The following is a 14,963-nucleotide window of genomic DNA, read 5'->3' as shown; positions in this document are numbered from 1 at the left end:
GGTGTCTTTCATTGCTTGTTGCTTCTGAATATAAGTAGGTGATGGACTGGGAACTCTAGATTCATTATTATCACTTCTTTAGTAAGAACTGACAATCATTCAATCAGTGTTCACGTTGTTTATATACTTTCATATTTGTTTCACATAGAATAACTGATGATGTGAGATAAGATAAGCTTTATTGACCCCCAAAGGTAAATTTACTCATTACAGCAGCTTACTAGAGAGGCAAATAAAAAAAGTGCTCAAGTAATAAAAATAGACAAAAAGTACAGGTGGCAATAAAAAGATTTAGAGGAATATACTGTATGTTTATATTCATGTTTGCCATTACAAATACCAATACTTGACAGTTCACTACAATACTACGACTACATATAGTACAAGTCAATATGTAATAGCCCCGTATAATATATAAGCTGTCCAAGATTGGTATACACCTTTTGCACCACAGTAGCGACCTGACAGTGTACAGCTAGAAATGTCTTTTGTTTTCGTAACCACATTTTTCCAGGGCTCTTATATCTGCAAGCTCTTAGTGTTGTCAGTGATGCATATTCATCTAAATATTACCGTTTACTTTAAAAAGATATGAAGTGTCGATAAAAAACGGTGACTTGTACAAAACACGTGCTCTTATTTTGACATCGTGACCCGGAAGTGTTTCCGATTTCATAGATTTTTGAGGATTTCATCGTTAGCTTCTAGTTCAACAATGCAGGTAATGTTGTCTTTATGCTTATATATTGTAAACTACAGTATGCCTAAATTAACCTATATTTTCATTCGTATTTTCATATGTATTTCTTACTTAAGTAACTTCTCCAGTAGACCCAGCAGAAGCCATGTTAGCTTGCTTTATTAGGCACAGTTAGCACAACATCCAGTCAGCTTTGTTAGCCTAACATAACAATGAAGTCTAACGTCATGTAAAGTTACACTAACATGAAATTGACGAACTTGGGATCCCCATAGACTGTAGGATTGTTGGGTTGAGTGTTTTCTGTGTGTGTCGGGCTTTATTCACCCTTTTCTCTCCCTCAGCAACGAGAAGAGAAGCAGCTGGAGGCGTCAGTAGAGTCTCTCGCCTCTCGAGTAGCACACGTCAAAAGTGCTCTTCACAGTTTCATTTATAAGTTGGAAAATGAATACGAGCGATTAACATGGTAAGTAAAACAATTTACTTCAGGTTAATACGTTTTAGAGTGTGCCATTGAACTTCAAGTAAAAAAGAAAACCTGTCTGTATTATCATGGCCAACAATGTTATTCAGGTTGAAAAAGTAACTAAATCTTGACAATAATCAGTGCAGAGGCTTTGGACATTTTTAGTGGAAATATATATTTAGTAATTGTTAGTATTTAAAGGTAGGACGTCAGAATTGTCCCCATATCTCAGCAACAGTCCAAAAAGTTAGGATACAATTGTATTTTATTAAAGGAACGTTTTTTTAATCAATTCTTCATCAATCATGAATCAATTATTTTCTTTGAATCTGATATGAAGTGTTTTTTAGATTTTAACTGACTTTTTCGGTCTGTATAAAGACTGTGTATTGGCAAAAATCTTGCTATACAAAATGTGTCACTTTACAGATGTTATGTTTTAATATATATGCCGATATACACTATTATATATACAGCATTAGTAAGGCAGTTTATTTCCATTTTTAAATTGTCACCACCAACACATACACACCACCATATGCATAAAATATGAGTTAAAGTTCTCAGTTTGTGTTCAGTCAGAACACAGAGATGTGCATTTGTCTTTGCAAAAATTTTGTCACATCCACCATCATAACACAACTTTTTATGCCGGCTACATAATAGGCAACATAATATTCTGATACTCAAATGTATCAATATTGTCTCACAACCCTTGTGTGTGTTGGAGGACATTAAAACATGATACTCTTACTAAAAATGTTATCAAAGCAATATCTGGTCTGTCGATGAGCTTTATAACTGCCTTAAATAAATGAGGTGAAACATCTTTACTAATGTAATACCAGAAGCAAAGTGGAGTGGAGTGTTTTCCCCTCACATGCTGTGCTGTGTGTTTGTGTCATTCAGGCCCTCTGTTTTGGACAACTTTGCTCTTCTATCTGGTCAGCTGAACACCATAAATAAACTGCTCAAGAATGAGAAGACACCGTCTTTTCGTAATCAGGTTATAATACCCCTGCTTCTGTCTCCAGACCGAGATGAGGATTTAGCAGTGAGTATTAAAGCTACCGTGTCCTCTTTTAAGCTATCTCTCTGACCTGTCTGTTTACCTCCTGTGCTTTTTTCCTCACAGAAACTCACAGAGCAACGTGTCCCAGTGTTTAGCCATGAGATTGTACCAGACTATTTAAGGACCAAGCCTGATCCAGAGGTGGAGGAGCAGGAGAAGCAGCTGAGTGCAGAGGCAGCACGTATTGGGCCAGACGTGGCACAGGTCAGTTACTGATAATCATATAGATAGAGTAGATTGATGCAGTCTTCCTAGGATACAAAAAACAAGCAATTGTCTTGCTGTGCAAAAATATGAAATATTGATTTGCTTGCTTAGATATTCAAACCCCACGGTTATATATTTATCAACAGAAACAGATCCAGACGTTAAATAAATTGTGTTCCAATCTCCTTGAGAAGCTCAACAATCCTCGTGATGACAGAGATGCAGAAAGTGCAGGTAAGCTACGCTTTCACAGTCACTGTAATTTATCTCTATTGACTTATACATAAATATATGTTAACTTTTATTACTGTTTTTATTTTCAGCAATACGACAGAACAAACCGTCTTTCAACCCAGCTGACACCAACGCACTGGTTGGAGCTGTTGCATTTGGAAAGGGGCTGTCCAAATGTCGCCCTCCAGGCCCAGTGGCCGCTGGACATCCTGGGCAGGGGCCCATGATGAGTGGAGGTCCGACCTTACAGCAGGTCACCATTGGTGGTGGTTCAGGTCAGCAGGCAGGTATGGGAGGACCTGTGGCTCCTCAGCAGCAAGGGCAGCCAGGTAGGAGACCTGGAGAGCTGGGTTAGTATTTCACACACGTACTGTGAGTGTTTATTTTGCAATAAATTACACCACATGAACATTTACATTCTGAAACTTAACATTTCAATGGAACTATTTTACTAAAATATATTCACAAAGTATAAAAAATAAACTTTAAGTGAGGCACTTTGTTGATTAAAGACTGAACCCTCTGTTTTCTTTTTTACAGTTATATCAGTTTAACGTTGAACAATACTAACCTTTTCTTTACATCTAGTTCTACATTATAACTTGCTGCTTATGTACATTTACATTTCTTTAATCTGATTTCATTCTGTTTACCTAAACCCATGGTTCTCAACTGGTGGGTCAGGACCCAAAAGTGGGTTGCCCTTTTTTAAGTTTATTTCTGTTTTTAAAAAAAAAGGATGTTAATTGAATTAATTGTAAAGGAAATATATTCTTATGCAAATTGCACAGATTTTAATTAACTTAATTTGACTGGTTGAAAAAATTGGGTTGCGGTGGTGGTGGGTCCTGAGGCTAGACCAGTTGAGAACCACTGACCTAAACAGTAATGGAGAAATAATCTAAGTTTATATATATTTTTAGTGATATTTATTTTTCCTTCTTGTTTTGTCTCAGGAAAAATGCCGAGCAGCATCAAGACGAACATCAAATCTGCATCTGGCTCAATGCATCCTTACAACCGATGAGCTTAGTCTTTCTTTTTTCTATGTTTAACATTTGTTGCATTTCAGAGACTTAAAATACGTACTTGTGTCCATTTATATACACCCATTATTTTCATAAATTGGACCAGCTTTCATGAAGGTATTTCTCTGGTGTCACTAAAGCTGTTTCACTGACATTCTTAATGTTCAAAATATGTTTGTATTTGGAACCATGAGGGTTCATATTTTCATATTTTGATATGATGTCTGAGTAGTTTTGTTTGAGCCACCAGATGGCAGTGTGACATAGTTTATGAGCTATACTTGGAACCATAGGCCTGACTCTTTTTTTTTTAAAATAAAAGATGTGTTTAAAAGACTATTTGGTTGTGTAATTAATATATTTTAATTTTTTTTTTAATATAAAATATTAACACAAAATTTTGTTTCCCTGTGCACTTAAATAAATCTGCAAATTTTCAAAATAATATTTTAATCCTTGACAAGCAAACTGTTGTGTAGTGGTTTGCCAGTAATTCTAGTGGTTTATTTTAACTATGAGATGGTGTTTACACAACTCTCTATGGTCAAAACTTTACTAGTACTAGTGTTGGTGTCTTGAAATAGATGGGACAGTACCCGTCAAATGACCATCCTTACATTTCAGACATGCACCATGATCTGCTGTCTGTTCACAATTTCTGCCGGTTTCTCCTCCTCTTGCTTCGCTTTGCCCATTTTGCTGCAGAACCAAAGGTGAGAATAATGAGGGTGGACGTCGCTCTGTGTGGCCTGATAATGTCAAAGTGTTTAAGGGGGCAAATGAGGAAGTATCGGTGCTGACGTGTGAGGGGGGCCTCTCTCCACGCCGGCTCTCTCTGTCCACTCCAATCCCTGTCCTGCTGCACAGCACAGTGACCGCGCTGCTGTCACAGCAAGCAGGCCCATGGCTGACCTACATACACCCTCTGTCCCCAAACAGGCAGACGTCTCGCTGTGTCAGCCACCATGGTCGGACGCTCTGCTGAGACAGCTCAAAGCTGCACAAGGTCACACTTGCGTCCACAGATGAGGTCTAAATTATAAACAAAGATGTAACAAGCAATATCATGCTAACCACAGGACACAGAAGCAATGAATTAAGTTTAATGCAAAACTATTATCGAAAGTTTAAGGTTTATGCACATTTTGCATGTTTGCTGCCCATTTATAAAGTAAGCTAGAGTTACATTCTTTGATCTGTGTCTATTTTTCCCACTTTACAGGCGGACAATGATTTCTGTCCAAGAAATGAAAACAATTGTAAAAAAAAAAAAGTTGTCAATGATCAGGAGAAAAGTGAAGCACACATGGTTTGTTCTCTGTTTTTTTTTTTTCCTGTCGAAGTGATGACCCTCTGTGTGTGTGACCCTGATGTTATTGCGCCTCTTTTATTAGATGGGTCAATGAAATTTAATGTGCAAGCTTCAAATTACACTGATCCACAAGGGATTGATGATATTTATTGAAATTGATTCCCCCAAACTAATTAAAAGCAAGTTTTGTCGCTGCATTTATGCAGAACTGAAGCTTTAGCCGTAACCTATGTGTTTATGGCTCAGGCATGCATTGAACACAAAACGGCGTGCACTTGTCACACAACTTCTGAAAACAAAAAAAACATCAAAGGCTTATATGATTGTCCCGTGTAGATTTACAGCTGCAAATAGATTCATTTTTATATGTAGGATTACAGCTCTGGTAATATTGATATAACTGCCATTCTTCAAAGAAAGGATTTTCACATGTCACAGTAAGAAAATCACAGGTGAAAATAGTAAAGTGAATGATGACTGAATTCCATTTATCTGCTTCAGTTTCAGTGTCTTGGTATTGTTCATGTATGCTCACTGTCGCACTGTCACGACTTAACTGGCACACTTGAAAAGAGCAAGGCCATCATTAGAAACACCTGTGTTTCTTTTCTCTCTGTGACAAGTCAAAATGTTGTTTTATCAGTTTTCATTTACATTTTCAGAGAATCAGTATACAGGATAAAGTAATTCTAATTATTCAGTGCAAAAAGTAGATCAGTTATAACTGAAATGATCTTATTCATGAAAATAAGTGTTTGTTTTAGGAGTGCAGAGCTGTCTCCTGCTGCTGGCAGTCTGAGGTTATTTTGACAAAAAGCTACTTCAAGGTACACTGGTCTACTTACTAATTTTTACTGCAGCATTCATATACATTTCACAGTCACTCATATAGACATTTTTGTCAGGTTTTTTTTTTTCAAGGAAGAAAGGGAAATGTGTTTTCTCTCACCAGAAAGTAAAGGAATGTGATATTTTTGCTGACTATTTTTTAAGGAAAACTAAAGTTATTTAAAAACATTGTTTTGTCCGATTTAAGATTGGACTTGTGTGAATGTTTATTAGAACTAGAAACATGTGATACATCATAATGTGTAATGTCTTGTTACACTTAAGAGTTCCTGTTTTACTGACAAATTAAAAGTGAAAAAGATGAAGGGTTGTTAAATCATGCTGCTTCACATGCTCTGTGCAGTCCCCCATGTCTTATATAAGATAGCCTACTAACATGTTATAAAGAAAACACAAATTAACTGACCGTCCAAACTTTTAACAACTGTAAAAGCAGAGATGCAGGCGCTGTTACGCTCCCTGCAGAGGCACATAAAGTTATGTCAAACTCAGTGCCCCTGTGCAGCTGTCACAGCCACATCTGATCTTCATGACAGTTACGTCTCATCTGTATTGAGCTATGACATTATTAATTTACTCTGGAGTACTTGTCTTACAACTAACAAGTTGCATCTGCTGAATACCATCATCACCAACTCAAATAAGCCAAGATACGGTCACTACTTATTGTGTTAGAAAAATACTCTCGCCTGTCAAGCCTAGCTAGTGCGATAGCTTTAGCTTAGGCTAATACTCCAAGTTTTTGCTATTTCCTGATTAAACACATTTTTTTTTATTCCCCCAACATCTTAATACATGTCATACAAAAAGAATAAGACCATAGCTTACCCTTTAATCATAATGAGGGGGGGGGAAAAACACATAAACTAGCCTAGCTAAAAGCCAGCAAGCGTAGCTTAGCATGTAGCAGTGACTGTGGTCAGTACAGCCTGATTCTAGTTGAATTTGCATAATTTAAGGCGTTTAAACTACATTTAAATGTATTTAAGCAACGACTAATTTATTATTTTAACAAATGTATTCAGTTATTTATTTATATAGTGTAAGCCCAACCCTAGTGCAATTTCTGAGCCTCAAAGTTTGCTCACAAAGTTCAGTGTCGATCAAAAAGTTAAAACTTGTATGTAAGATGTGTATGAATGATTTAAAAGGCATATCATGAAGGTTACAACTCCTATATTTATAACACAGATTTGCAAAGGGGTTTCAAACTCTAAAACCTTTGATTAACCCCACCCAACTACACTGTGCCCACACTTAGTGCTTTCTGGCTATAAAAGACTCCTCAAGTCACACAGACCATGAGGGGTCAGCAGTGTTTCACTGTTGGGAGGCAGAAGCCCTGCAACCTACCCATTCTGTGATAGGCTACATTTATTTATATCCTTCTCTTTTTTGCCAATTTAAATAATAATTTGAAATCTTAAATCAAGGTTGTGTTTCTCTGAGAGAGAAGAGAGATACAGAGATAAAGTGTAGGCTAGTAGCATCCGGTGCATTCAGTCGGACTCTGAATCTCGCTGTACATACCGGATAATGGCAAAACTCAATATGACAGCTGCCTCCTAAATTACAATATACACTCTATAGCAGGGAACACAGAGCAGGGGGAACTGAGCAGTTTGTGTTACCTGACATAAATCCATCTTGACAACATAATCAGCATTGCTACCTTATGAAAAGACAGGATTTCCCTCCAAAGCAACACACTGCAGTGACCAAATGTGTCAAATGACTTCATGTCCAGATATGCAGGGAAAACATTTATGAAGATGAAAACACGGACACAAACTCAAAACAAATTAGCTCACAGCTGCATGAGAATCGACATGAATGATGTGACTTTTGTTGTTGGACGTGAGTGAGATAATTATTGCAACAGCAGTGTATCTGCGTGTCCTTGATCATCAGCGAAAAATATTGTTTTGTCTCATTTCTGATTCGTGTTTTGGAGAGATAACTTTCTCATTTCTTTAATAAGAGCTTCTCCTGGCACGCTTTTAAAGGATGTTTTTCCCTATAATTGAAGAACACGATAAGGTCCATATCTTGCTCATTATGGAAGCTTTAGGCAAATATAAAGAAACAGTTTACAGCCTTAAAACTCCCACACCCTAAAAAGCTCAAATATTCTGCAGTTTCTAATTTAAATGTTCCACGGTTGAAATAACTTGAAAGGCTATGATGACGCACGCCGATCTGTGAAATCTTTTCCAAATGTCTTCTTTATGAAAGTTGGGATCAGAGGAATTCATTAGAGATCTGTGGGTGGCATAGGCAATACGAGACTGAGGCTTTCCAGCGGCGAGTCTTTGCCAAACTGAACTGTTTCCAAATCTGAAATCTGCAACACTGACTGGAACACACCCACAGTCGCTAATTACTTGACCCTATTCCTGCAGAACCATTTTCTTTTGAGTTATTTTGTGTTTCATATGAGAAGAAGACTTGTTTCATCTTTTTAATACAGAGGGTTTCCTTGAGACAAAGCTTCTCCATTATGTCCTGCCCTCAGACCTCAGACCTTGCATCGTCTGCTTCAGTAGCCCTTCCCTCAGGCACATGTGTGTGTCCTTGTGTGTGTGTGTGTGTGTGTGTGTGTGTGTGTGTATCTTCCTGGCAGGCGTTGACATAACTGATGCATATTATGCGTTGTGTATGAGGCCAGCCTTTTCATGAGCCTTGTTATTGTCATTGATATAATATGAGCCCTGAGCCCCTCTGTATGTGCCACATGCATTGTGGTCTGGTTGAGGATAATTGATACGAAACTGCCAGTGATGAGTAGGATCACATGTACGAAGCTAATGTTCACTGTTTCTCTCTTCACATCAAAGAGGGAGGTTTAATGTTTGTGATGCATCTCTACAAAATAGCAATAACATATTTTACAAATCAAAAATCATTATAAAACTCTAATTATTTGTGCTAACCCTGTTTTTTGTTTGTTTTCAACAGACTTTATGTTCAGGTTGGACCTTGACTGACTTATGTCGTCACCACCTCCAAATTGATCAGCAACTGAAAAGATTATAGATCGTGAAAATCCTGAGGCAAATTTGGCTATATTTTAAGGTTAATAGCCTCACATATTTGATTACCCATTAGTTACTGACAACAGCTAGCATTAGCATTCCATTTTTTCCTAGCTTAAATTTGATAGTATATGATACCATAGGAAAGATATTAATCTTTATCTTTAAACTGAATTAGCCTTCTTTTTGCCCTAACTGTGTAACATTTAAGATCAGTAATGCTAGCTAGGAGTGGCTGAATGCTAACGTTAGCTGTTGTCTAACAGTAAGGTTTTATCAGATTCCCTTCTTTAATCTAGCTTGCAACCTAAAACCAGTATAAAGTGATGTTTGATGATGTTCTCTTGTTTGATTTAATAAGTCAGAAAGATGGGGTTTTTTTTCAGTTGATCCAGTTAAAACAGAAAGTATATACTGCCATGCTCAACTGTACAATCCATCATTTTAAAAAAAAAACATACTTTCAGAGACATACAACGCCGGATTAACTAATTTAGGCCCCCATTACCCACCAACCCTCCTCTTTTCAAGTATGTTGTACTTATGGCTAAACACAAATTTGTTCTGCAATTTATATTTAATAATTATATTATTTTTCACTTCTGAAAGTGAGTGGCTACAAGTTAGCAAACAGTTGCTTTTAACAAAAAGCAAATGCAAAGTAACATTAACCTCCTTTTTAGCTTAGTTTTTGGTCTCTAGAAACTTACAACATAAATATCTGCCTCTTTAGCTGCTAAATTGAAGTCAGGCCCAGTTTACACATAAAGAACAAGCCTGGACCGTATCTCTTTGAATGCTCCATTATGTTTATAACCGCTGCAGTCGATGCAACAGAACCTTTTCAGGGAAGGCTTTTGCATGTGCCTGGAAATTACGTTTACAAATGCTGTTAGAGCAAAATAAAACTGTAAAAAGTACCGAAAAATTCAAAAATTCTTTGTCACATTGGTGACATGTGAACACTTAAACAAGAAGTTTAAGGATGCTAAAATGCTCAGTAGAGACGAAGGGACCTTCAGCGTCAGTGATGATTCTCTGTGGGTTCATCACTATGTGCTAGCCTCCAGTACATTCACACAGTGTTAACACAGCTAAATGGAATTCAGCCTTTATTCATGTTATCATGTGTGGTTCCTGCTGTGTCAAAATACTTTTTGGTTAAATGTTTTACAACCAAGTACTTGATCTTTTGTGAAATGAGTAAAGCTATTTAGATTCCCTTCAAAGGTAAGTGGGGCAAGCACAAATATTTCATTGCAGATTTTTTATTCAAACAAAGCAGCTCAAATTCATTCTGTTTGAACTGGGTTGAAAAGTGAATTTTTTTTTTTAGACACCAGACGTACGACTGTGGACCAGTTTCTAAATTCATAATAAAAAAATCCACAAAAGGCTGAAAAACAGGTCTGTAACCTTGATGTCTAAAAAAAACCTTCACATTTCAACCAAATTTAGCCTGCTTTCATACAGAAAACAGGACATCTTTTGACTTGCAAATCACAAAATCATTTATTTCTGAGGATGGCTTTCACATCTTAGCAGTAGATAAAAATATTAACACCTGCCAACAGATTCTTTTTCATTTCTAAAATGGATAAAAGCCATTTGAATTTTAGATTAAATTGTATCAACATGTCAGGAAAAGGTAATATTGTGTTTTTCTCAGGTTGCATTTCATTACACCAATAGGTCAGCCGAGGTATTATTTAATAGATAGGACTTTAGAAAGTCATGATTCTGTGTCTGATTGGATTTGTATCATTTCAGCGTGTAAAATGGATAATGATCAGTATAGCCTTCTTAGAAACCTACACAGCATTCGTCACGCAGCAGCGTGCTATCCAGCCTGTTTGTGAAAGGAATCAGAAATTGAAAAGAACGTTCACTGATTTTTCTCAGAATGGGATTTACACCTTCTCACCATGTAATGACTGAATCAGCCTTACAATGCCTTTTGGTTTTCAGGAGCACATGAATAAATTACACACGTCCAGCACTGCTTGCCTTTCATTCCTCAAACATTGGCTAAGAGAAGGCCTTTGATAGAAACAAGGAGGCTTCTCCATGTAATTACACTTGATCATGTTTGCATATGTCACTCCCACAGTCTCTGTCACGCTCTCTGATTTTGGATGCTCCTGGGAACCTTTTCTAATCCACAAGTTAATGTTTCAACAATTTATTTTTTTTCAGGAATGGATGAATCGGAGGAGCAGAATCAGACATCCTGTCTGGTTTATCTGGAGGAGAGAGATAAGTGTGGATTCCGCCTCTTTCAGTGAACGCACATTAACCATGCCTCGGAGGGAGCGCTGGGTGTTTGGAAGAGGGGGAAGGGGGGGTGTCTTGTCTGCCGTGAGCGCACAGCTTTCACTCACTTCGAAAACTGTGAAAATGTCCCCTTCACACCCTCGGCAGCACGGCCGAGCTCCGGCGCTATGTTAGTGGTGATAAAATGCCTGCGTGCCGTAGCATAGTTGGAAGTGAGATGTGCAATGTTATCCAGAGGTGTTGGACTGACAAGTCTACAACGTGTAAACTTGTGTCCTACAGTGACTCCTGACCCTGACCCTGTTAGAAAAGTCTGGAGGAGAAACCAAACACAAGTTTGAGATGAAATTCAGTCGTGTGTTTGTGGAAAACTTGACAAAAGCACATGAAAGTTTGCATGAAAAAAGACAAAACTGCAATTTATGCAACAAAAGAAACTATTTATTTGGGATACGCATTGCCAGTACAAATTAAGAGACCATAAAACCTACACCTTCATCTATTTTTCTCCACAGAAAACAGGTTTTGAATTGGAATTAAAAAGACAATAGATTTCCATTTGATAACTTTTTACATACGCAGAGATCTTAAAAGTTCAAACCTGTCAAGAAAAAGGCTCCACGATTTCACTCTGAAATCCTTATAAAAAAGAAGTTAACATTCAAAACACTGCAGTACGTTATTTTATTGAAGAACAAAAAGACATGCAACAAATAAAACATTTTATGTTTTACAAATTGTTCATTTTTCTTTTCATGTCTCTTTTCCTTTTATATTCAAAAACTAAAAAGCGTCATTACATGAAGCTTCGATAATATTTGACAGGCAAAGTGAAAAGTAGAGTTAAGCCTTTTTTGAAGGGTTGCAAAAACAATCCTTGTGTTTGCCTTGCATGGCCGGTGCTGTCAGTTCACTCCAGTGACTTCAGAAGACACGACTGAGGCAGGTTCTGTGTATCACTTCAATGGCGCTCGGCCCCTCGACTGTAATACTGAGCAGGGGGGTCGAGGAGGAGCCGCTCTGCATGATCCAAATGGGTTTGTTTGGTGTTTGTCATGTCGTGGTCCTCCAGACTGTAGCTCTGAAACATCCATGATTTCATACTTGTGTAATAAATACAAACACACTGACAACTGTTCAAAAATACCTCTGCTTTTCAGGATGTATTCTGACTGTTTCTCGGGATTGAATTTTGTATTCAGTAAGAGATCCATTATGCTAAAAAAAAAATGCCAGGGGACAATGTTAACACTAACTTTTCACGTCACCTTCATTCGGACAGCAGCCATCTTGGAGGCAGGCTTGTTTCTGTGGTCTGAGTACAAAATAAGAAAAAGCATTTGACCTTCATTCTAAAAGAAACTCCATCAGGCTGTGCTAAAATGGATACTGTCCAAATAGAAAAAGAAAGAGTAAAGGTGCATATCTACATACTGTATATAGAGCATTCTTGGGCTAATTCACATATAATGGTAGCATAAAAAAGAAACATAGTCCAAAGTAGCAAAGCAACATATCAAATGAAAAAAAAAAGCATGAGTTATTCACAATATGGAGACATAAAAATATATCCAAACAGTATCTGGATTTGTGTGCCATCAGAGTATTTGTTTCCATTTTAATTTATATAAACACGTCTGTATTCTTTTCTTGGATAGGAATACAGAGCACCAGCGCATTATGAGATGCTCACTAGCACAGTCGATAGTAAAATCTTAAGAAAAGAGGATAAAATAAGTCGATAAAGCTGATCCCAATGTAGAGGATAAAAATTCCGCCTTTTTTTGGTATCAAAGTATGTAAATGCTGATATCTCATGAGGACTAATGTAATCATGTATACATGTTAGACCACATACTATACTGTACATACAACAAATTTAATTTCACATTTTGGATTGGTTTGTGACGATGGATGTGGTGATTTTAGTGATATTTTAAAGCAAAACAAGGATTTAAACAGACAGTACTCTTTTCAGTTACTCCCACTAATGTCATCAGAGAACAGGGGTTACGTAACCTTATGTTTTTTTACAAAACTGATGTAAATGGAGTTATGTTTGTGCCACAATCCTGAGCGTGCCGTGGAATATCTGAGCACAGGAAATTATTAGTGTGCTTGTACACAAAGTATAATATGAAGAGCAATTTCTCTAATGAAAGAATAATTTAACTTAATATAACAGAAAAATCTGTCCCACTACATTTTCAGGATTATAACACAAACATAATTCCATAAATGAAAAGTGGATTCTGAGAAAAGACATGCAAAGTGTGAAATCCCAACATAATACTGTACCTTTAAATCAAAATTACAATTTTGCATTGGATTTGGTTACCAGCAGTATTTGGCTCTATTGACCTCAGTGACGATGTCCGACAATGTACACTTTCTTACTTCCATATATGACTATTATACTGTAGCTAAAATTCCTCTGTGTTGTTTCCCTTTGACATTTACAAACGTTACCCTTTTGAGTTCAATCATTCTGTATTTGTGCTTTAATACATACTGACGTGCTGTTATTTCTTCTATTGTTGTCATGAATTAAGTGTTAAAAGTCAATTTTTTTTTTATATTGTGGATGCAGCCAACATGCATGACAGAACTTTAACTCCCTTTGCTCGCATTTTGTGAAATGCTTGTGTAAAAATGTGAATACTTTGCATTATTGTCCTGCAGATGTGCAGGAAACCTACTAATCTTGCAATAACATATAAAAAGCCTTATATGTCATGTCTGTTGCAGAAGTTCTGAACACAAACTATGTAAATCGATGTTAAATACTTGGATATTACCTGACTTATATGGACTAACATGATTAAACTTCACAAAATGAAAAAACGGGTAAAGTAACATTATCAAAATTCACCTCCAGGGTTGAACTTTGGCACAATAGATAAAAACAGAAACAAAGACAGAGGTGTAATGGCAGGGCATGGCATGGTGTACAGTAGAATCCCAATAATTATAAAAATTTGTCAAACCAAAGCATCTGAAATGTTGTTTTCTCTTGTTGTTATTTCGAATAGAGGTAGTGTGAAAGCATCTCAATTTACAAGACGTGGGGCGTTATGCTGCTAACTGTGTGCCTACTGTGTGAATATATCATGTAAGAGAAATACAAAGAGGCAACATGGACATCAAGTGGAAACTGTACAAACTGTGAAGTGTGGATATGAGTCCCCTACGCAGGCTGCTAACGGTGCTGCCATGGTCCAGAAAGGAAAAGTGAAATATTCGTCCGTTAGGGGGAAAATGTCAACCCAGACCCCAGCTGTGTCCCGCCGTGTAACTACATAAAGTACGTCACGTCCAGTCCTGATGGGGTTTGAGCTCAAGTTTTTGGAGATGTTGCTGAGGGAGCAGTGATGGAGGAAATCAGGAAGCAGAGGACACAGAGGAGTGAGGGGGGATGGAGGATCAGTTGGAGGTGTCAGAGTGAACGCTTCCGGGTCCTTCTGTGGGTGAAGTCACTGATGAGGGGGTCGGAGCATCCTGCCAGCCTCCGTTTGCCTGAGAGAAAGAAAGAGAGGAGCAGAAAGGAGGAGGGGGTGAGTCTATTACTTTCATATTCATTATTCACTGCAGCTGGGTCAAACACAGTGAGGTACAACGAATGGAAGTCCTGAGGGCAGAATAGAGTATGAGCGCAGCAAGGTATGCTGGGATACTTTTGCCACACAGCCTTAAGCTAAATTGCCTCCTGGATTGCAGGAAAAGCTAACCTATCTCAAATTACAGCTAATATTTCAGAATAAGACTGACATAAAAAAATAAAAATTT

At 37.4% G+C, this 14,963-nt stretch overlaps 2 protein-coding genes across 4 annotated transcripts in view; one reads left to right on the top strand and one right to left on the bottom strand.

The window, feature by feature from the left end:
• Positions 1-662: 662 nt before the first annotated feature.
• On the top strand, positions 663-4,036 carry med8 (mediator complex subunit 8). Of its 2 annotated transcripts, none has more exons than XM_069680259.1 (7): positions 663-721; positions 1,045-1,166; positions 2,076-2,220; positions 2,302-2,442; positions 2,592-2,679; positions 2,769-3,008; positions 3,636-4,036. In XM_069680259.1, the coding sequence occupies exons 1-7, from the start codon at positions 716-718 to the stop codon at positions 3,704-3,706; spliced, it is 813 nt and encodes a 270-aa protein (XP_069536360.1). In that variant the 5' UTR covers positions 663-715; the 3' UTR covers positions 3,707-4,036. The 2 variants fall into 2 exon arrangements, with proteins under 2 accessions (XP_069536360.1, XP_069536359.1); XM_069680258.1 differs by having other exon boundaries at positions 2,769-3,029.
• A 7,560-nt stretch (positions 4,037-11,596) lies between these two features.
• Positions 11,597-14,963, bottom strand: part of LOC138607412 (pre-B-cell leukemia transcription factor 1) — a 61,129-nt gene continuing 57,762 nt past the window's right edge. For both annotated transcript variants that reach the window (XM_069680002.1, XM_069680003.1), the window contains exon 9: positions 11,597-14,693. In XM_069680002.1, the coding sequence (XP_069536103.1) occupies positions 14,601-14,693 (93 nt within the window). In that variant the 3' untranslated portion in view covers positions 11,597-14,600. The remainder of the gene's footprint in view (positions 14,694-14,963) is intronic.

The sequence above is a fragment of the Semicossyphus pulcher genome, unplaced genomic scaffold (genome assembly GCF_022749685.1).
Source record: "Semicossyphus pulcher isolate SPU_LCO1_2020_fin unplaced genomic scaffold, fSemPul1.0.p SCAF_4, whole genome shotgun sequence".
Lineage (NCBI taxonomy): Eukaryota > Metazoa > Chordata > Actinopteri > Labriformes > Labridae > Semicossyphus > Semicossyphus pulcher.
The sequence above is the reverse complement of the archived record's forward strand: the minus strand, read 5'-3'. Positions and strand labels throughout refer to the sequence as shown.